This window comes from Dendrobium catenatum, unplaced genomic scaffold (genome assembly GCF_001605985.2).
Source record: "Dendrobium catenatum unplaced genomic scaffold, ASM160598v2 fragScaff_scaffold_772, whole genome shotgun sequence".
In the NCBI taxonomy this organism is placed as follows: domain Eukaryota; kingdom Viridiplantae; phylum Streptophyta; class Magnoliopsida; order Asparagales; family Orchidaceae; genus Dendrobium; species Dendrobium catenatum.
This window is the reverse complement of record NW_021319234.1, coordinates 1,900,229-1,923,626: the sequence shown is the minus strand read 5'-3', so window position 1 is coordinate 1,923,626 and position 23,398 is coordinate 1,900,229. Positions and strand designations below refer to the sequence as shown.

The 23,398-nt window shown below is 33.0% G+C and overlaps 2 protein-coding genes across 2 annotated transcripts; one reads left to right on the top strand and one right to left on the bottom strand.

Moving 5' to 3' along the window:
• Positions 1-4,470: 4,470 nt before the first annotated feature.
• Positions 4,471-17,470, top strand: LOC110102242. The gene is made up of 9 exons (XM_020830491.2): positions 4,471-4,711; positions 7,067-7,163; positions 7,519-7,587; positions 7,925-7,954; positions 10,559-10,591; positions 14,818-14,888; positions 16,744-16,825; positions 16,978-17,066; positions 17,266-17,470. Exons 2-8 carry the CDS (start codon positions 7,086-7,088, stop codon positions 17,050-17,052), a joined length of 438 nt encoding a protein of 145 aa, XP_020686150.1. The 5' UTR covers positions 4,471-4,711; positions 7,067-7,085; the 3' UTR covers positions 17,053-17,066; positions 17,266-17,470.
• A 620-nt stretch (positions 17,471-18,090) lies between these two features.
• On the bottom strand, positions 18,091-22,314 carry LOC110102232. Its single transcript, XM_020830476.2, has 3 exons — positions 22,136-22,314; positions 20,356-20,558; positions 18,091-18,610 (listed from the first exon to the last, which is right to left on the bottom strand). The coding sequence occupies exons 1-3, from the start codon at positions 22,229-22,231 to the stop codon at positions 18,289-18,291; spliced, it is 621 nt and encodes a 206-aa protein (XP_020686135.1). The 5' UTR covers positions 22,232-22,314; the 3' UTR covers positions 18,091-18,288.
• Between the last annotated feature and the right edge of the window lie 1,084 nt (positions 22,315-23,398).

Sequence of the window (23,398 nt, the reverse complement as noted above, 5' to 3'; positions counted from 1 at the left end):
GGGGGGGGGGGGGGGGGCGAAGCAAGAGGAATTTCGCCCGACTTACGACTGATGCCGAAATTATGCTCGACCTCCAAGTGACTATGGAGTTTTGCCTGAATACCATCTAACGCTGGAGTTCTCCCCAGCCGCTGACTGACATCGGACTTTGTCACGACCCAACCCGACCGGAACGAATCCCGCTCGCATCGGGTCACGACGGGACTTGAAATTTGAAATCTAGGATCTAGTTTTGGGACTTGCTTCAGAACTTTTTTCCAAATGTAAAAACAAATAGAAACACATAGCTGCTATAGACTTCCAAATATACAAAACAATTTATCTATATTTCTTTCATCAAAATAATCATATACAATATAGTTCATGGCTTATAGATAGAAAGAACAAAATAGAAAAGCCTTGACTGTACAAAAATCAAAAGTAAAAAATACCTAATCACTGATCAGACATAGAACTTCTAGTCCAAGACTTCCTTCAATTTCCCATAACCTGAAAGCCACGCAGAAAACAAGAATGAGCTAACAACTTAGCAAGACTACACTCACTAATCCAAATCTCCATAAATTCACATCAGAAAATACATCAGAAGCAGATATTCTAATAGCCTACAAAAATCGTATAGAAATCATATAGTCATCAGAATATAGACACTTGCTCAAATAGAAGTCAAATCACTGATATAGAAAAACGGAATTCACTTCATAAACATAAATCGTACAAAACAACAGAATCGTACAGAACATATTTCAAATCAGATAAAATCACATTTCAACATCAGATCACATATCAGATTTCAGATTCCCATACACTTACAGAATCTCTACGGATTCTGGCCCTTCATGCCTCCCTCCCCTGACACTGACAGAATCTCAACGGATTCTGGCCCCTTATGTCTCCCTTTGTGCTTGTAGCATCATAACAGAACATATATATGAAATTTTTAGAACAGAACTTATTCTCAGATTTTCAGATTTTTCAGACCCAGACAACGGAATCCCAAAGGATTCCAGCCCCTTATAACTCCCTTTTGATATCACAGCACAATAATTTATTCAAATCAGAAAATCGGATTATGTCATAAAATCGTCAGCAGCATAACGACAATATACGGAATTTCCATAAAATTCACAGACTCAGAAATTTACCAAATTACCACAGATAGTACACAACATCATTCTAAGACTTTCATTGTACTGAGACAGTAAATTCAGACATCCAGATAAATTGTTATTCGATCAAAACTTCGCAGAATTTAAAATACCTGGTAAAAATATTCCATAAAATACTAAAAACGTGCACAATTATCATTTCAGAAACATACCAAAAGTTACGCGATAAAACATTTATCAGTACAAAACGGAATCAATTATTCGCTAACGAAAACAAAATCCGAAACAAAAAAGTCAAAATCCTCATTTCTGAAAATTGAGAAAGGCGGAATGTGTCTTACCTCGAGTCGATCAACTTTCTCAACTGCAGCTACGAACAGAAACGAACAGAAGTCGTCCAAAAATCACTTTTTCTTCTTTTTTCCTTCGAATTTCTCTCATGGGCTTTTTTTCTCTCTTCAAATAGATCTCGTTTCCATATAAACCCATGCAGATCGTCCCGGACGATCCCAGATCATCTCGGGACGATATGTCCTATGGACGAATTTCGTACATACGAAATTAAATATCGTACCTGGACGAGTTGCTTTCTGGAAAAATTTCATACGGACGAACCCTAGTTTGTGCTGGGACGAACCTTCCAGCCAAAATTTTCTTCACAACCTGTATCGATCGTCCCAGGACGATCCAACTTCGTCCTGGACGATCCTGGAAGGAAAACATGAAAAATGAGCTTTCACGGACTTCTACCCGACGCCGGACCTCCGCTCATCGTTAGATTTCTACCCGACGCCGGACTTGTGTCAATCGTTAGATTATCGTCAAATATTTATCTGATGATAGATTTCTATCCATCATTAGACTTCTACCTAAGTATAGTTCTTCCAACCTCCGTCGCCCGCCAACTATGATCCTTCCGACCTCTGTCGCCCGTCGACTATGGTCCTGCTGACTTACGTTGCCGATTGACTACAGTTCTTCCAACTTCTGTCGCCCACCAACTACGTGTTGAGTCTAGTAATTAGGTTGTTAAGCCTAAGTGAATGTCCCAAGGCTACCAAGAGGGGGGTGAATTGGTAGTTTTAAAAAAACAAAGTTAAAATTTAAGACCCCTTTTTAAAAATTATTGAACCGAAATAAAATCTCTTTTAAATTTTGTAGAAAAAGTCCTATACAGGTCAAGTCAATCTTCAACCAACGGTTCAACCAGTCTTCACTTGTCTTTCAGTAATATAACAATATATCAATCATATATCCACATTCGTAGGCATATTCAATCAATCAAATCATCAAGTCAGAAAATCAGAGGTCGTACGAAAAATCGGCGGCATAACGGCAGCACACGGAATGTACACAGAAATCACAGATTCAGAAATTCACCAAATTACTAGAAATCGAAGAAAACAATATTACAAAGCTTTACTTGTACTGAAGCACTATTTTTCAACAGCCAGATAATTTTCTATTCGATAAAAATCGCGCAGAACTCAAAATAACGTGTAGAAACTTTACAGAAAATACTCAAATCATGTAAAAATATCATATCAGAAGTTGTGCAATAAAACTTTTGTCAATACAAAATTATGCACGTTTTTCGATAATTAAAGCACAAAACTGAGCACAGAATTATCAAAACTCGAAATGTTCGAAATAAAAAATAGGATTCGGATTTCTTACTGCAAGACGAACAAATCTTCCAACTGCGTCGACGGACGAAAAGCGCTCCGCGGGCTCCAAAACCAAGTTTTTTCCTTACTTTCCTTCACTTTCTCTCTCATGCTTTCACTTTCTCTCTCTTCAAATGAATCCAAAATTATCTCTATCGGATATTTATCAACACTGATCGTCCCGGACGATCCAAATTCGTCCCGGGACGAACTCCTCTGGAAACAGATCGTACAGACGAAATTAATTCCAATTTATTTTGTCCCTGGACGATGCTTTCGGGTTCAGTTCGTCCCGATGGTTCGTCCCAACCCTTCCAGGTTCGTACAGACGAAATTGACATTTTCTTCACAATTTTCTTCAGTTCGTCTCGTACTAAAGCCAGTTCGTATGACTAACTGCACTAAAAAAATCAGCTTGGAGGGGTTTTACAATAACATCGTTAAAGGAGGCGAAAAGTGTATACCAAAAGTTGATCGGCAACCAAGAAATGGAGAAGAGGAAAAGCAAACCCTCGACAGCTAGTCGAGTAGTGCTGCTATTGCAACTTTCACTATGAATTAATTAATTATTTAAGATTTTCCCCAAAAAATAATTATTTGAGTTCAATTTTAATAAAATGTAATTACTAATTACACTGTTAAATATTAGTCGTATAATTAATCATTTAAGTATTTATTACTAATAAATTATTAAATTAGTATTTGCACATCTAATTATAATTTTTTTTGAACACATCACATACGAATGATTTGAACCCAATGCCTCTTGATTGATAGTCAAAGATTTCAGCCAACAAACCAATGTGAGCTATATTAGTGCATGCATGCAAGCACGACTTAGGAGAGTGCGGTTGTGGGCACGAGCATGGTGCGAGCACAAGTCATGATGCGGACATGAGTGCAGGAGGGCTTAAAGTCGCGTGCGGGTGCAGCCGTCGGATTGCTACAGGCCAAAGGGTGACTCGGATCATTTCGGGTTGATTTTGAGTTTTGGATCAACCAGAACCAGACCAGATTTAGAAACTGATTAGAAATCAAAATCCAAACTCGTCCAATCAAAAAAACATGTTGACCTAAACCCAGAATTTTCTGGGTCAAGTTTTAGGTCAAATCAAATATTAACACTCCTAATAAAAATGAAAAAAAATAGCGCTAATTTATTTTTCTAAAAAACTAAGTGCATAATGTCGGGGCCGCACTTTTGAGCATGGAGGCGCCAATCAGCACAACACCTAGGTGCTAGAACACCCGACATTGCGGCATCGTAGAGGACAATTTTATATTTCTCTAATATGCATACAAACCTATGAAGCTTACTTCAAAACTCATACAAACATTTTTTGTATATACATTTTCACTTCTAAAATGCATAAAAAATGTTCAAAACACAAAAGTCCAAGCATAATTGACTTTTTAATTCGTGTCATAATAAGTTGAACAATGAACCAAATGCTGAACTTGAAAGTATTACATCGTAGGACGCAACCCACTGCCAACTAACACCACCGTCATCCACCATTAGTCACCATTTTCAATTTTACACTATATTCATTTTATTCAAATCAAATAAAAAATTCATTAACTTAAAAATTTATTTTACACTTTCCAAAGAACTCAAAAATATTTCTCTTTCATAAGTCTTTCTCGCCAACCAAACAGCCCGTTGATACTCACTCTATTGTAACCTAGCCGCTTTCCCTCCCTCCCTCACTTCACTCGACATTCCCTCGTCCGAAACGCCCCAGCCAAATCTCTCTGTGACGTTCTTGCTCTCACACACTTCCGACCTCACTCACGCCGACCCCATCTTCCCTTCCCAGGATGCCGACTCCGCCGTCCGACCCGACCTAGCCGACCTGACCTCACCGACCCAACCACAGCAGCTCTCCTCACTGCCATCCTCCGCCATTCTCCTACTTGTAGCCGCCGTTCAAGGTACAGTCCGCCGCATATTTCATCATACTCGAACGCCATCTCCTTAACTCACAGAGCACAGCCCCTCCCGTGCCTCTCGCTCTCTGCCTCCTCACCCGCTCCCCCTATCCGCTCACTTTAGCAGCCGTCTCATTTCAAACTAAAAAAAACAGAGCTCACAATGGAAACCGAACTCCTCACTACTCACGTAACCTGCACTCCATAAGCCAGCAGCTATTGTTTACAAGTCCAACCATCAGCAACCATATAATTAATGTTGGACGTGTGATCATTCTCTTTGAAAGGCTTTGATCCTCGTGATTGTGTGCGCGCAAGAGTCTAACATGTGCATAAAATGAACCCTCCAACTATTTAGTCTGGCTAATTGGTCTCTTGGATTTTGCTAGAAAATCGATTATTGACATCAGCTAATGCCAACCAATGCCATTGTTTGAATGCCTAACTATTTCTTCGATGGTTAAGGGCCTTTTCTTTTGGCTGTAATTATTTCGTAGTGTAAACAATATTCTTGCATGTAAAGGCAATCCTTTTGACTGCACTTACATTCCATTATTGCTTAGTTTTTTTTGTAGGAACATGTACTAAAGTTTGATTTCATGTAAAATAAAACTTACTACTTCGCAATGAACCAACACACCAAAAATAAATGTCCCATATTCTTTTTATGTTGCATCTATTTTATATCAAACAAATGTTATGTAGTTGCATGGGAGCGATATTATGTAGCTTGTTGATTGAGAAATAATGTAAATGACATTATAGTTTTTTTCTTCTCCAATTCATCCCTATTCAATTGCATATCGAGGATTGCAATATGTAAATCTGAATTGTGAGTGGTGGGATCATTGTTTTAATTCAAATAAAATGATAAAATCTTAGGTAGTTTTGAAAAATTGGTTTTAGTTGGGTTGTAACTTCCACTTAGTGCTTTAGCTTCAATATTCATAGTTTTAACGATGTTGTTCTACACTTTTGTTTATAGTTTATCATAATTTTGAATTTCATTATATATTTTTATTACGATGAGTTGTACAATTATCAAATATTGTATTCATTAATATAAAAATATCATAATTTAATTAATTTAGATGACCGAGGAAAATTATATTCGACAAGTTATTTGATATTTTAATTATAAGGTTAGAACATGATGTAGTTGTAATGATATTGAAAGTCGATGTATAAATGGAAGTAGAGTTGTAAGTAGAATCATGCTAATATGATCAAGTGGAGGTATAAATGGAAGTTGAGGTATAAAGAGACTTATGGAAATATACTATATGAATGTGAAATATGTTTTGAATTTATATGGTACATGTTATGTTTCTTAAATTTATTATGTTCTATTTTGTTATAATATTCATTTTCAAGAAATGTTTATGTTATTGTCTTGGACATGTTCATACTATTGACACGTGACTACTATTGACACTATTCATATTGTTGTAATCATGTAATGATGTTGTATACACTTATATTTATTGTTGTTTGATGTATTTAGAGAGGTGTGGGTGTTGTCATTATTGATGAGTTAAATTAGAATTAAGATTAATTTTTTCAATTAGATTCCTTGGGCGTGACAACATAGAGATAAATCAATATTGGTTATTGGTTAACCTATCAATATTTACTTTAAGTTCTATATTTATTTACACTGATGAAATTTATTAGTATATGGTTATGCCAAATTTTAAGGTTTTTTGGGGGTTTAATTAGAGAAAATTTAATCACACATTTATGATAGGAATCATTGATGTTAAATTATTCTGACCCTTTTTATGTTTAAATCTACTTTTTAACCAATATAAAATCTACAATTAAATATAATCATAGATCTTAGTGGATGACTTTGTGGGCATGTTCCGTGAGAGCTTGTCTTAGAGTCTTATTGATGGCACAGGTTAAGAGAAAAAAAAAAAAGAGGAAAAAACAAAGTGGCAGAAGTGTTTGGTTTTAGGCTGATTTCTCCCAAAACAAGCTAAAATATACCTGAAGATAGTGGAATTAGCATAACCTGCTTGAAACTGATAAGAGGCTACATTTTCAGATCAAAAAATGTTCATAAAACTCCAAAATGAGTGTTTTGGATTTTTTTTTTTTTAACTTTTAAAATTGTGATCTTAGGCTTCCATCTCCTTATCTAACTGAAGATAACAGTTTTCCTTCTCTTTCTTCTCATCAGTTTTCCTCACTAAACTTCTGCTGTTGTTTCCTTTTGTTTTGTTATTTCCGAACTTGGAATAGAAAAGCACCCCTTAAATCTTATGGTTATTTCTTGTGTAACATTCTCTAATTTTGGAATTCAATTTTGTGTTTTTCTCTATCCTGTTATTTATAATTTTTATTCTATTGTAGTTCAATCAAGAAAGCTTCCATGAGTTCGAGACAGTCAGACTTTAAAAAGTCATTTCAAATCAGCATTCAGTCTATACTCACAGCAGCGTCCAAGGAGGTGATGATAGATCCATTTGGTTAGCAAATCTAACATTGTTTTTGAATTTTTTTCCCAGCATGTTGATATTTTCCATATTCCATGGAGGAAGATTATTTTTCTAAAATTAGCACAATTAGAGTTTTCTTTTTTTAAATATCGGTTTCTCTAGTTGGCTTTTATTTATTGTTGTTTTTGTTTAGCTTTTCTTTTGAAATGTCTTTCAATACAAAATTTTTGTTTGTGAAAAGCAAATTGCTATTTTCTACCCTGCACCTCCATCCCTCAATATTTGCTTAACCACTAAGAATGCTCTTATGTAATGTTGCAACTTAATGATAAGATTTATGATAATGGTTTCTTATCTTCTCAACAGGATGTACATGGAGCATTTTCAATGCGTTCTAATGCTGAGAAGGAGAGTTTGTATCGCTTGTTCATTCAGGTGAATAATTTGTTACTGTTATGTTTCTTGAGTGGGTGATGAAATTGATTGTTGTCAAAAAAATCATTTAGATGTTTATGCATTCACCTTCAGTTGGTAAGGATGTCATGCAAGCCTGTCTTTGAACGAATAGCTACAAAATCTCAGTAAGGGTGCTTTGCACTGAGAACTTCTTGTATGCCATTAGTCTGTATTGGACAGACTTGATTATATTTTAGGTATTTAGGCGAACACTGTGTGCTTTCATTTGCTGATACATATTGATGCTTTCCTGAAAATCTTTAAAGTTACAAGTTACTAAGAATATATTTTCTTGTTAATATTTCTTATTTTTCAGGTTTCCAAAGCTATGCATGAAAATATAGCGGTATGAAGCATCAACTTGTTATTCCCTTACTACATATATAGCTTCTTCAACTATTTCTTTGAAAGGACATCTGGCAATTTATTTATTTTTTGCATTAAAATATTATGGTTTACAAGTAATCTTCTCCTCGATCCTATGTTACTACATACAAAATTTCTATCGGAATCATCTGAATGTTCAATAACATATTACTTGAAAGAATTTATATCTTTCTCCAGAGCAACAATGATTGCATTTGGAAAGTTCTTCACCAATTGTTCAGGTAGAGAAATAAACTATTAGGATTATTTTGGAGATCCTATCTTGATGTGCAAACTGTCTGTTCCAGTAAGATATTACTTGGTTCTGGTGGTCATATTACATATCCACTTTATGTGGACATTTTTTCATTAATAAGTTAATAAGAACTGACCAATATCTGGTATGTTCGGATATAACTGACTTTGATAGAGAAAATAGTTCATTAATATCTGATATGACTCTTATAAATGAAGATAGTCATGGAATATCACAACTAGCCTAACAAAATAACATGTATGCACTTGAATCAATTGTTTTTTTTCTAGCAGCCTGGAGCTGGTCTTCAGTACTTCCTGTTTCCTGTAAGATCTGATCTTTTCGAGTTTATATTCTCTCCATGAATATACTTTGTTATTGAGATTTTACGTATCCATCATAAATAGGAGTTACATTTTGACAGATATAGTGGTTGGGATACGTATGATGCTTATGAATGAATTCTCTTATCCAATTCAAAATATTAGATGTGAAGTTATGTAAATTGAGTAATCATTATCAAGTTTAATGCGGTAAGATAAAAAGAACAATAAGAACAATGACATGTTATCAATGTTTTATTGACTTTCACCTGAATAAATTGCCTCATTTTGCTATGAAGTTATAATCGAACCATAAATGAGAAGAAATAAACAAAACCTATGATAAAGAGCTATAGTGTTATCAAATCATTTATGATTATTCATTTTTTAAATTTAGGGTGGCTTGTAACTGCTTTCTATACGCATTAATCAATACCTTGATGCCAACAAGAAGTCATCTTATGCTTGGGGAAGTTTAGAAGAAAAAATTATATAAGAGATATTTGTTCCTAGTATTATATCTATATACAACTATATTAGAGTCATGCCCGAGAATAGAGGCTATAAGATAAGTGAAATAACTTGAATTGAAAGGCGTGAAAATAGTTCTCTGTTAAAAAAATAAGGGAAAAAAAAAGAAAAGAAAAGAAAAGAAAAGAAAAGGATAGAGACAACATTAGTGTAAATTAATAAAGTTATTGGTAGCTGATGAAATCGGGCCTTAAGTGAGAATAATTGCTCATTAGGATCATAAATCTTATCTTGGTATTGTTCACAGTATTCAGAAAAAAAAAAAACGAATCTTCCTTACCTTCCTATTACCTTCTGGGTCATTTTCCTTGTTTTCTTTGTTTTCTTTTGCCTTAATTTATATTATTTTATGAACATGTGTTAATCACATACTCTCCAATATACTCTGCATTTTTGTACCTGGTAGAAGGCATACGTACCATTACACATGTAATTTAGTGATGTCCAAAGCATATATCAATGATCAAAGTTGTCCAACAAGAAGTCGTGAGCATCTTTTCAGATAATCAATCCAATAAGATGTTTGTGGCTTACCGATAATCAATGCTTAAAGAATGCCTTTTCCGTGAGCATCTTTTCAGAATCAACTACTTCATCTCGCAGAACCACAAAGTATTTTAAATTACTTCATTGCTGTTGGTGCAAAACATACTTATTGATTTATAAACTATAGCGTGTTACATGAAGGATGCGTGCATTATACTTAAACCTTTTTTTTTCTGTTCCTTCAGTTTTACTAATGGTAACTAGGGGAGAATATGGTCTTTAGATTTAAAAAAAGAAACAATTTTTGAAAACATTGCAAGTTTGAACAAGTCACAATAAAAAAAGGTAGAGCTAGTCACTTCCAAAGAAGTTCTAGTAATTTGATTTTCATCTCTGGCAATTAACAATTGAAAATTTTAGGAAGATCCTTATGAATTAGAAGTAATAAAAACAGAATGTTCTCAACTTTGATGTAGACATGTGTAACAAAAGGGTTGCAGAGAATAATTGTGTTTGAAATATTGCAATTTTTAAAAGTTTAAACGTCAAATTAACTAATGACTTGCATATTGATATAATATGTCACCAGGAACTTTTCTCAATTTTTGTTGAATTGCATGGGTTTACCATACAACGATATGGAACCTCTGCAAACAGAAAATTTTGTTCATATTGAACAACTAAAAAAACTGCTATTCATTGATTGATGGTAATTCTGTTTTTAATCATTATTTGCCTTTTCTTTTAGCATGAAGTTACATATGTTTAGTTTATAATTACCAATTTTCTTACTTTGTATCATCATGGTTTCCTTACCATTATTTACATGTATGTACACTAGTAGGCTATCCGGGTTAATATTTTTCTTTTATTATCATTTCAACATATAATTTCTAACATTTTAATGATTTTAATGTAATGTCTCCATGCCACTCTGTCAGTTTTGGTCTTTTCCCTTTTGGTAAGCCTTTTTTTTTTTAAATTACAGGAGCAGTTTGAGTCCAAATGTCAAGAAAGCCAGGTTAGTTTCTTTGGTCGTACAAAATGCAGATTTTTTTTACTAATTGCCATGCTTTCCAAATTGCATCTTAGTTGCCGATTCCCATTAAGGGTTGGTCTTCATTGATAGGAAGTGTGATATTGGGCTTCTTAGGTTCTAAGGTTTCTAATTTAGATTTACTATGGGATGCATTACATCATGCAAGCTCACAAAATTCATTGGTCACAAACTCAAAATTTTGATAATTATTCATTTGTTTTTAATTGAAGCCCATGTTATCATTTATCAAATGTGGTGCCCGTTGATGCAAGACTCCAATGCCTCAAGGTGGGTGCCATCATTAAGGTGTTGACTAAGTGAGCACCTTGGTATATGGTGCTAGGTGCTCAGGTTCTTATTTAACCATATTTTGAGATGGTGTGTTATAAATCTAATGGTGGAGAAGAGAATATGGGTGATGAAGAAAATGTAGTAGACCTTATGCTATTGAAGCTACCATCTTAATTTTTTTAGCTGTTTAAACTTTAAACATGATTATATCGTATTGAAATTTTGTTTTAATAATCTATTTGACAAGATTTAATTATTTTGATGAAATTACACAATTTAAAATATTTTTTTATTAATCTATTTTAATACTTTATTATGATGATTATTATATTATATTTTCCAAAAGTATCCTTATAATTAAAATAAATGAATATTTTTAGTGCTTCTATGACTCTGGCTAATTCGCCTAAGTTGACACTTAGCACCTCAGGCTTGAGATAACCACATCTTTTTTAGGGCATTTAGCATTTTCGTTAACATTTATCAAAATTCAAAAGAATTTCACCGTAAATGACAATTTAGTTATTTTTTATTGTATTCAATAACACTTAGAACTTTGGAACTACTGAAACCTTGCAACTATTTGAAATCTACACATTTTTTGAAACCCATATTATATTATGTTTGTTAAAAATAATTGAGTAGAAGCCTAAACTAGTTCCTCAACTTTTAGTAAATGCCTAATTTAGTCCCTGACTTTCATAACAACCAAATGCAGTCAACCAACTATTAGAAAATGTCCTAATTCGATATCACTCTTAAAAGTAATATTTAAAGTTAATTCCATTAGTAAAATGTGAGATCATTTTAGGTATTAGGGTATATGAGAATATATTATTATTTTTATATATTTTATCTTTTATCATATTAAAAGAAATAAAAAAAATAATGGAAGTTAACCATAATTATTAATTATTCACTTATTATCTAGTTGATTAACTTTCATTAAGATTTTAAATTTATTTTAATATGATAAATGACTAGAATGTATAATGATAATAATATAATATTGCATACACCCTCATATTAAACTGTTGGGATAACTTCAATTGTCACTTTTAGCATGGTGGTCAAATTCAGATTTTTTCTAATAGTCAAGGGCTATATCGGGTCATTATAGAAGAGGACTAAATTTAACATTTACTAATCCACATAGGTTTGGTAAAAAGAAGAATATTCTCCTTTGATCATAAATGAAAAGTGTTCAATTGGAAAACGAAAGCGCTAATGAATTGGATTGAGTTACTCTTCGGGATAGAGTAGAAGAGGGGAGGAGATTCTCAAACGTAGAAAATGATCCAATTACTTTGAAAGAGCTGAACGAGGAGCCGTATGAGGTGAAAATCTCATGTACAGTTCTATAGAGTGACAATAAATGTGACTTATCTGTCAACATTTTCACTATCACTCCCAAAAATCAAACTCTTCCTTACATAAAGTTGTCATAGTACGATTAACCATTTGATTTGAAATCACTGCTTATATGCCTAGTACTGGCCATAATTCACAATAACATTTTGTAGTATTAGTAAGAGGAGGAAGGGTTAAGAATTTGACCGATGTGAGATATCATATTGTTCGAGGAACCCTAGATGTTGTCGGAGTAAAGGATGGCCAACAAGCGTGTTCTAGATTATTATCCAAGACTTATGTCATTTGATGTGCCGTGTGAATCGCTAGAAGCATGTAAAGTATACGACTAATCAAATAACGAATGTTTCGGAAGGGGATTGGTGCAGGCTACAATGAGACAAAATATCTTCTTTCTAAAGAGATTTGATTTAGAAATACTATATGTTCAAGGTCCAATATTGAAATAATTTAAGAGGTTATTGCTTTTTTGTCCATGTCAACAAACAATTCTAAATACCTCGACTTTTTCAGAACAGGCCCAAGTCCGACAACAATGATTCCAAGCACTCCTTTTTCCATTATACTATTTCGGAAACCCAATGACTCAATCATATGAATATGTTAAATACAAGATTTCCAATCCTAGTAGGAAAAGGAGGGGAATGAATGCTCAATTTAAAGTGAAAGTGAGTAAACAGAATTCCATACTCGATCTTATAGATACATATAGAATTCTGTGGAAAGCCGTATTCGATGAAAGTCGTATGTACGGCTTGGAGGGAGATTTTTTTCATATCTTTTGAAATCCACCCTACAATATGGGGTTAAAATGCTAAATTAAGTTTTTCGTTTTTAGCCCTTATCAAAAGCTAATTATTGAACCTCTTTCACACTCATGTCACGTCAAGATATTGCAGAAGAAAAAAAATTGCAAATCTGATCCAATTTATCGTAATCGATTATTTAAAATGTTGGTTAACCGTGTACCATGTTCTGAAACATGAAAAAAAAAACCATTGGCTTATCAAATTAGTTATCGAGCCGTGAAAAAGATTCAACAAAAGATAGAAACAAATCTACTATATGTTTTACGTCAACAATACGCCGGGGTCATAGAATTGTTAGTTGATTATCATATGCATTTAAAAAATTTAAATTTAAAAAAATTATATATTTCATCTAAATATATATAAGGGTATGAAGGTAAATTGTTCCCATGCAGCTGCAGCACAGCAGCACGTCAACAATACGTGGAGTTACTCCCGATATAACAGTAAAAACAAGACATGTAGTCGGGATCGACTATATTGGGTCATAAAAATTACGAACTAAATTTAACATATACTAATAGTTGGGGGACTATTTGAGCTTTTACTCAAAAAACAATTACAATAAAATTTTGTGTACTAAATAAAAGTTGGAGGGAAGAAATCACCTATGCAGGATCAAGTTTTATACTAGTACAAGGAGTTACTCAAAATGGACGGAATATAACATCCAAATAAAACTTTTTTTCTTAGAATATAAACTCTCTTTTTGTGCATGTGGCAAATCCTTATTTATAATCACAAAGTAACCTTCGATCTCCCTGTACAAAAAAAAAAAAAAAATCAGCCTCTTACTCTGCAGTCTGCACGAAAACCACAAGTACCAAAATTTCCTAAAGAAACTACAAATCTTTCGCACATAAGCCGCTGCTCCGTTGGAATCGCAAGTGTCCCAGATTAGGAATCCAGCTAGCCGCATAACCCCCCTGCAGAAAAATCTCAATAGAGGAAGCCAACCTTACTGTATTATGCTAACCTAGGGAATAAGATATCAATTCCAATTTTGAAAGACATAACAACACAGAACCAATTGCGACAACAGTAACATACTTTATCCACCACAAAAGCAAAGCTGCAAAAGTCACAGAGATTCCAGAAATATAAATTGATAACAATTATGAATACAGCGATGTTCAATAAACTGTAGGTTATCAATACAAATTAACTTCTTTAACAAGGTTACATCTTATTCATGTATTATTAAAATTAAATAAAAACACTGATACTTTCATCGCACATTATCTTTGACTTGCTTTCTTACTGCTTCCCTACGTATCACTTTTACGTTGCTTCAGAAAGTTCACAGTATCTCACCTTATATGCTTTAGTTTAGGCAGTTTCTGCTGCAATCTTTGCATTTTACTTCAACCAACCAGCCAGGACAATGGATTTCACTTGGGCACTATAAGTGGATACATTTAGCGAGGGTTAAGACTGTATGCCTTTTTTGGGGGGCTGTTCTCTCACATTTTATTGTTTTTTACAACTGGAGGAGGGTTATTGTTTGTTTGTGTTAAGTACATCCTTATCTTGTTTCGGCTCTGAAAAAGCTGAAGTATATCTTAAAGATTTGGAAATCTAGAAATTGCTAGAAGTTACATCATTCAATATCTTACACATTCTGCAAGTTAACAGCTAGAAAACTTTCCTTTTTCCATTGTGAAAACCAAGATGTATTTCAAGCATCTTTTCCATCATGGTGTTTACTGCTTTTGATACGATTGAACATTTCAACAGGTGTTTACTGCTTTTGATAAGATTGAACATCTAGTGGAAGAGCAAACACTAGACATTTTACATGCAGATGAGTACGTGGCTTTTGTTCACTTTTAGAGTAAACTTCATGAGATTTTCCTACAGCTAGACAGTGAAAAATTATAATTTCTGTCAGTTTTTTATTTTCACTTGATTGTTTACCAGACTTAAAAGTTGTAATTTTGCAAGACTTATTACTTGTGAAAAACTTAGTGTCCTTTATACCGACAGTCACTAGCACTTACCGGTGCATTTGACTGCTCCATCATGATATTGTGGTTATCATTCTTATCATGTGTGCTCCATCATGATATTGTGGTTATCATTCTTATCATGTTAATTGGATTACTATTACGCTATTTCCAACTATTTGAAAATTATTGCATTCTACTTATTAATGAAGGCGGGCTTGGATAAATAGTTAATTTGTCTCCAGTGTATCATGGAGTTCCATGACTCTTAAGTCATAGAAATAGTCTCTATAATAAATACATGGGTAAGAATGCATATATTATCTCTCTGAAAATTCTGTAATAATAGGGGTTCAATGTTTTAGATATGCTCATTTATTCTACCTATTCCTAGTATAGAATCTAGCTTCGTGGCGTGCTATAGGTTATTTTGGAGGGCAGGGGATTGCTCATCTAGTCCTTAAGCTATTTACTTTGGGAATTTTTTTGTGATTATTTGGATGTGCATATCTATATTCAAGATATGGTATTATGAATATAAATCACTTTAAAAGCCTTGCACCAAAATTTACCACTCACACTAGCATAATACATCATTATAGTTTAACATTTTGTGGAGCATGTAGGTACAACATATCAATCTTTTTTAAATAAAGCATAAACATAACTGAAATTTTGTATGTCATTATATCATTTGTTTTTCTTGTGTCATTGTGATAGATTAAAAAATTCTCTTAGAAAGCTTAGAATTTTGGTTTGTTGGTGATCTTGGGACAGAGCAAGATTATGATTAATCACTAATCAGATTGTTCATGATCGTGATTAGTGCATCAAAATGTGAAGATATCTAAGGGATTATGGATTTTAAATTTTTTATGTTTTGATCTCTTGATGTAGTTCTTGAAAAGAAAGGAGTTAATAATGCTTATATTCAAATCATTAAAGATATGTATGTAGGAGCTATTATTTGTGTTCAAACACAATGTGGTTTGACCAAGTATTTCCCTATTTCGGTTGGGTTACATCAAGGATCAGCCTTAAGCCCATATCTTTTTGCTTTAGTCATGGATGTTCTCAACAGACATTTGCAAGAGGATGTACCTTAGTGTATGCTTTTTGCTGATGATATTCTTCTTGTTGATAAGACTAAAGAGGGAGCTGAAAGTAAACTTGAATTATGGAGGTCAACATTAGAGACGGAAGGTTTTCGCTTGAGTAGATTTAAAACGGAATATATGGAGTGTAATTTTAGTAGTAATAGGCCTAGTGAGAGGATTGTGACTTTGGGCGATCAAGTTATTAATAAGAGTACACGTTTTATATATCTTGGATCTATTGTTCAGAGTGATGGTGAAATAGATGGGGATATTATTAGCATAATTCAAGTTAGATGGTTGAAGTGGAGGAATGCATCGGGCTTATTGTGTGATAGAAAAGTACCCCTCAAACGTAAGGGAAAATTCTATAAGATGGTAGTGAGGCCTGCAATGCTTTATGGTGCTGAATGTTGGCCATTAAAAGAGAAGCATAATACTAAGTTAAGTGTGACAGAGATGAGGATGTTCAGGTGGATGAGCGGCTTTACCCAGGAAAGAGAAGCATATGAATTTAATGCCTCTTGTAATCATTTTTTTATTATTTAGAATAATATTTAGCTGGAACTCTTGATGAAGAATTATCCATAGCCATTACTTACAATTAATTCTTCAACCATCAGGAGTAACATAAAAGATATCAAAGAGAAGCTATCAACAATAAAGATGGATGAGATACAATACCTTCAGAGTCTTTTGCAAAAGGTAATCAAAGGAAAACTTGCTCTCTTTGTTTTCTTTTAACTAATATTTTTCATTTGCATATTCTTAAATAATTAGAGAGCATATAATCATGATACTTAATTATAGTTTATTTTTAATGCTTGAGATTTGTGGGGTTTCATTTATTCTCATAGGTTGAAGAACAGAACAGAAGCATGGAAAATCAGATACAATCACTCAAGAAGAATCAGGACCAAACAATGCTTTGAATGCAGTGGAGAAGGTATTTCAATTCCTGATGATAATTTGTACGGTTATTTACATACAGAGCTCTATAAAATTACCTATTTATATATCTATCTATCACCTTATTCCTTCTATCTATCTGCATATCTTCCTGATAAATTTTTAATGTTATGTATGCGAGTACCCTATTGTAAATAATTGAATGTTTATTTTCATTGACAATTTGCATCTTGCAGTTGAAAAGCTGGAACTTCCTTGTATGAAGTATACGCCATGGATCCTGTCCTTGCTGCAGCTTTACTGCTTGAGCTTCTTACCAATATTTGTCCTCTACTACGCTTCTACTTAATTGTTTTTTTTTTCCTGCTTGCAACTAAACGTAGAATGCTTCAGCATTTGCAGATATTGAAACCATTGGTCCAATGAATATTTTTCCCTTTATTAAGTTTTTTTTTTTGTTGTTGTTTCAACATCAACTTAAATTTTGATAAAACATGACTGACATAATCTTATTCATTATAAATATTGAATAGAGATTTTTTAAAAATATAGATTTTTTTTTTTGTTGGCAATGAGATATTTTGTTAATTTTAGGAACTAAATCCATGCTAATAAGTATAAATCGAATGTTAGGTGGGATTTTACATCCCAAAATTATGAAAAATTATTAGGTGCGAAAACTAGAGGTAGAGATATGCTTACATTCGAACATTTACTTAAAAATTTGACACGTGGAGTGTATTTTGGTTGCGTTATTTTTATGCATTTTATTTGTGCTTTATTTGCATTTTAGTTACACTTTGAGTATTCTTTTGTTGCATTTTTTTACTGCATTTTACCTGTGCTTGGTTTAAAATTTTACGGACACATTAAATATATAAATTTAAAAATAAATTCAACGTGTCAACATTTTATTGGAGTCTGGACGTAACTCTACTTTCGATCTCTGCAGCTAATAATTTCTCCAAAATTACAAGCAAATGTAGAGCAGATTGACGCCTCTTCATCAGCTGAAAAAACAAACTAAGCGAAGTGGCAACATCATAAGCCTAAGATTCCTGTGTACTGAAAGAACTTTAAACTCAAATTAGACATTTATGCACATCCCTAATAGAAATCATTGGGAAAAAAAAAAAATTTTGGGAAAATTTTGAATGATGTGAAGTGCAGATTTGAACTCAGGGTCTTGACTCGCAACAACTTCTAATTTAGGGTTTAGCAAATAAGTTAGCTAATAACATCTATGATCTCTCTCTCTCTCATGTAATTCTTTGCCTGTTGTAAGTATCCTCGGGGACGAAGACCGGCTCGGCGCTTTGCGGAGGGATTTGTGGTTGCCCTAAAGCAATGCCTTGATTTTGTGAGGGAGACCAAGAGGGATATTGGCTCTTGGGTGAATGGAGTGCTACATAGTAAATGATTCCAAGAGAGACACTTGAGAGGGATAGAACAGCACCTCCGGAGAAGACTCCAGCCTTCAAAACATAACAGTTGTTGCTGAAGTAAATCTTCTCCATGCTTCTCTTATCATTGAGTGCAGCACCAGCTAGAAGAAGAAGGAATGCTATAACAAAAGTAAACCTGTAAAATGTTAAAATCAGTTAGTTCAAGCAAGGGCTTGAAGAAAGATTCCAAATGGAGAATAAAGAAGTTCCCTAATTAATAAATAATATTCCCAACAAAATAATATTTATCTAATACTAATTTTCTCGTGCACAATCCAAATCTTAAGATTTTGAATCTTACTTTCAAAAATATTTTTGTTAATATTTTTTAAATGCGTCTATTTAATTTAGGATAATATTTTAGTTAATAAGTGACATTATGTACATAAAATTTCACTCCAAATTACCTTACAATCTTTGTAATCTAGGAGAAATTAATCAATTTTAAGTTTTATTATATTCATTCTTATAAGGAATGAAATACTCATCTTTTTTTTATTTATAAAGTATTAGCGATTATAAAATCATAAGCCACAGCAAAAAGCTAATAGTCCTATCACTTTTATTAGTCGCTCCAAACATGTAGCCTATTATTAATATTTTTAAAATCTTCTATCACTCTACCAGCATGTCTATTTAAATTTACTCTAATAAAAACTCTTTCTTCAGGAATTAGGTATACTATATCCATCATGAATGTTTTTACAAGAAAAAAAAAAACGATTATAAAAATATAAAGAGAAAAAAAAACGGCAAGCATCAAACCTGAACAAAATTTAATCACATACACAACAATCACAATAATTTAGGAATGAAGAACAAAGAATAGAAGTCACCAATTGGAAGATTCAGGTCTCACCTAATTAAGTAATCAACATTCAAAAACACATAAGAATTGAGAACATTTTATTTTTGAAGAACCTGAGTAGTTCCTCATAATACTCTTGGATCTAGCCCATTCCTACAAGATTCAATTCAATATACTTAGATTCCGATTAAAAAACAAAATCCCATTTCAGCCTGGACAAATAGCAAAAATTTTGCCCCTATAACAGTGCATCATTGCAAAATAGCAAATCCAATCCCGGTTACACAGAAAGAAGGGTCCGCACATTGCTACATCAAGGAAAATCAATATCATAGGCATGTTTTTATCTTCATATCAATTATGTTAGAAACAAAAAATATATTTGTTAGGAAGTACTTGAAGATTTCAAGTAATTCCTAACAAGAGAGAAAAACATTAAAACGCTCTACAAATTCGATGGAAAAATCAGCAAAACAATAATTTTTATTGAAGAAATCAAACTAACGGAAAAGCAAGAAACAATTTCGAGAGGAGGATAGTTCTCTCCAAATCCCTAGATTAATCTAGGGCCCAAGACACCAAGAACAAGAACTCCACAATCAGCCACAAAACAAAGCATAACCCTAACCCTAAACATCTCATCCTATTTAATACATAAATTCAAATACTTTCCCTCCAATCCTAGCTGCCTCCTCCTTCCATATTGAATTTCCTAGTGGGGTCCACTAGGAGCTTGGGCGGCAATCCGTAGGGGGTGGACTAGCTTGGCCCGCCTTCTTTAAGTAAGAACCGGCCCAATGCTTTGGGCCGATTGGGCCGGTTCAGTAGAAACCAACATAATAATATTTCAAATAGTTAGTCCTAAAACCCTAGTAATTATTCGATGAACTCCACCAATTCACCAATTCCTTTTCTTCTTACACTTGTTCGTGTTCTTTTCACCATTCCCATTAATGTTAACACTCTCACATGCAACATACATTAATGTGCATGCAATATGCACACAGTCATAATGATATGATAATTTGCCATTAAAAGATATAGCATAATACCAATATGATTCAGAGGCTTACCAAGAGACAGCAAAGGATATCAATGCAACATTCCAGTTAGTGTTGGAGCGGCTTAGATTTCTCCTGCAGCATATGCAACCAGCAAAAAAGTTTATAATAGCTTGGGCCAGTGCTAGAGCAACTGCTGCCAGAAGTCCAAGATATAAAGCTGGGCTCTTTGGATATATACATTCTTCGTAAGCTCTAGTCAACACTCCAGAAGCCTGGAAGAAAAGGAAACATAGCTTTTAAACACAACTAAGACAGCCCAGCTCAAACTTGGCTTCATTTGATATAAAAAAAACTTAAAAACTATAGGAAATAATGCAAACAGGACGTTTATGGCATGCAATTGCTTTAGAAATACATAAACCAAGTATAGCTAAAAGTAAAATTAAATAGAGGTTAAAACAAACTAACATAAAAGAAAATCTATGATCACCATATAATGCACAAATTGCAAATTTTCTGATAGTTGGGGTTACCTTTATTTTACGGTTGGTTCCCCTGATGCTTTTTAGTTTCTAAGTTTTAATAATTTTGTGCTTTTGCTTTTCCATTTGTATCCTTAGGTGAGATATTATTTCAACAATGATCTTACTTGAGAAATAAATAGGAAGGGGATCAGGCTAAGCACTCAACACAGACAAAGCTAGCTTTCAAAGAAAAGAAAAAGAAGCACAAGTTCAAACAATGTTAAATATCCAAAAAAATAATGAACCAAGAATGAGAAAGAAGTCGAAATAAGATTTATTTAGGATAAAGTTGGTTAAAAAAAACAGCAAAAGCCTGTGTAGCCTAAAACATGAAGAAGCCATGTTTGGCACTATCCAAGAAGTATAAGAATTTTTCATAAACAAAGAAAATTATGGTCGAATGACACATCTACCATGATGATTCTGTGCATGCAAAAGTTCAGCTTAAATTGAACACAAGAATAATAATCTTCTGTGAGTTTTAGTGTTTCATGTAATTCCCACTTTAGCTTAGTTGAATTATTCTTTTAGCAAATTCAATACAATTTCAAGTTGGCAAAAGACGCAGACAATAAATGCTAAAACGCAATTTATTTAGATAATTTTCCATACAGAAAAAGCAGTTTAAGAATTATCAAACAAAGGATTGTCCAAATAGATCCAATTGTTAAAAAAAAAAAATGAAATATCAAATGCAAATGAAAGCAGATCAATTTTTTTCATTCCCATAGAAAAGCCTCCAAGCAGTGTTGCTCCTTTTACTCAATTTATCAGGGTTTAGCAAGATTTAAAATGTACCATGCCATATAATTTTTAGGTTTTAATCCACTCAAGGCTCATTAAATCTAAATTTACCAAATCCTAATTGTAGCTAAACATCCCCTTCAGATTCTAATCCTCTCAAGATTTACTGAATCTGTATTTACTAAACACGCATTTATCAGGATTTTTTTAAGAAGATTGTTCAGTTGTCAATGCAAAATAGAAGTAACAAGTACGGAGAAGCATTCCTTAGCTCCAACAACCCAACAAACAAAATTAATATTCAGAAACAAATAGATTTCTTTCATAATAAGTAAAGGTAGACTCTCCAGCAAAAGAAACGTTTAATACAGACAACTGAACTGATTGATAGATAAACAGATAGACAGAAACCATCCCGCCATCAGAGCGTCAAGATGACTCACGAAACCCTAAAAACAGAAGAAAATTACATAAACTAGAGAGAACAACAGAAGAATCTTTGAACCCAACTCTGATCAAAGACGTAAAAAAAAAAAAAAAAAAAAAAAAAAAAAAAAAAAAAACTAGATAGGGTTCCTTACCCTAATCCTCGTAGCCTCCGCAGCGAAGCCAAGAGCAGCCGAAAGAAGACCAAGAAATCCCACAGTACAACCAACCAGAATCACCTCCTTCTCCATTCACCTTCCTCCCAACGCAAAACTCTCTCTCTCTCTCTCTCTCTGTCCCTTTCCCTTTCCACTTAGAAAAATATTGAAGTCGATCGATAGTTCATTGAAGTAGTATATATTAACTCAAGTGAAATTTATCAATTTATTTTTTTTAATATTAAAATTTGAAAATTATTTCACATAAATTCTTTTTAATTTGGAAAGAATCAATTAATTCCTATAAATAATAAACAATCAATTTAATTAATAATAGAATTGAAATAACATTTATCAAAATACAACAACATCAAGCCTTTATCCCACTACGTCGGGCCGACAACATTTATCAAAATAATAAAATTTAAAACCTTCAAAAATCTATTTATCTTAAGATTTATTTGTGTCTTTTTTTCAAAATTGAAGATATTTATAACGCGCATAATAGCTTTTAAAAAAATTACATTTTATGCAATAGCTTTACATTTATCTCAAGTAAGTTTAAAATTAAAAAAATAATAATAATAATAATAAAGTTTTTTTCCCAAAAAAAAATAATAAAGTTTTTTATTAGAATAAACATACAAGAAAATTAAATAAAAATTTTCCAGCAGGAAAAAAGAGACCGTTACCTTCGGAAAAACCGGTAGCGTTATGTATCCTTTTACACGTAGAAAACTCACAAATGGCAGCTTCCCGGTTTCGGCTGTGGAAGTCCATTATTGGCTTCATTCGTTTTTCTTCCGATTTATCAGAAGATAAAATAATTTATAAAATTATTAGATAAGATAATGTTTAAATTTTACTTATTTATAAAACTTATTTTTTATGTTCAATAAATTATAAAGTCCTTCACCAAAAATTGTTCAAAACAATAATGAGATGCAAGACTTGCAAAGCAACCGGACAAATTATTAGGTCGGATCAACAGACCTAAAAATAAATCCGGACATCCAATTAAAACTTGTCATGTCACCTGCATTTTTTGACTGAGCTTTTTCTAAGCTTTAACTGCACTTTAGGTGCGCTTTAGGTACGCTTTGACTGCACTTTATCTGAACTTTTGACACGATTAATTTAAAATAATATTTTATTAGTATCGGACCTAATAATTTGCCAAGCAATGTACAGGGCATTTTAGAACCTAGTACAAAAAGCACAAATTTTAAAGACAAAAAAATCATACTGAGGTAATAAAAT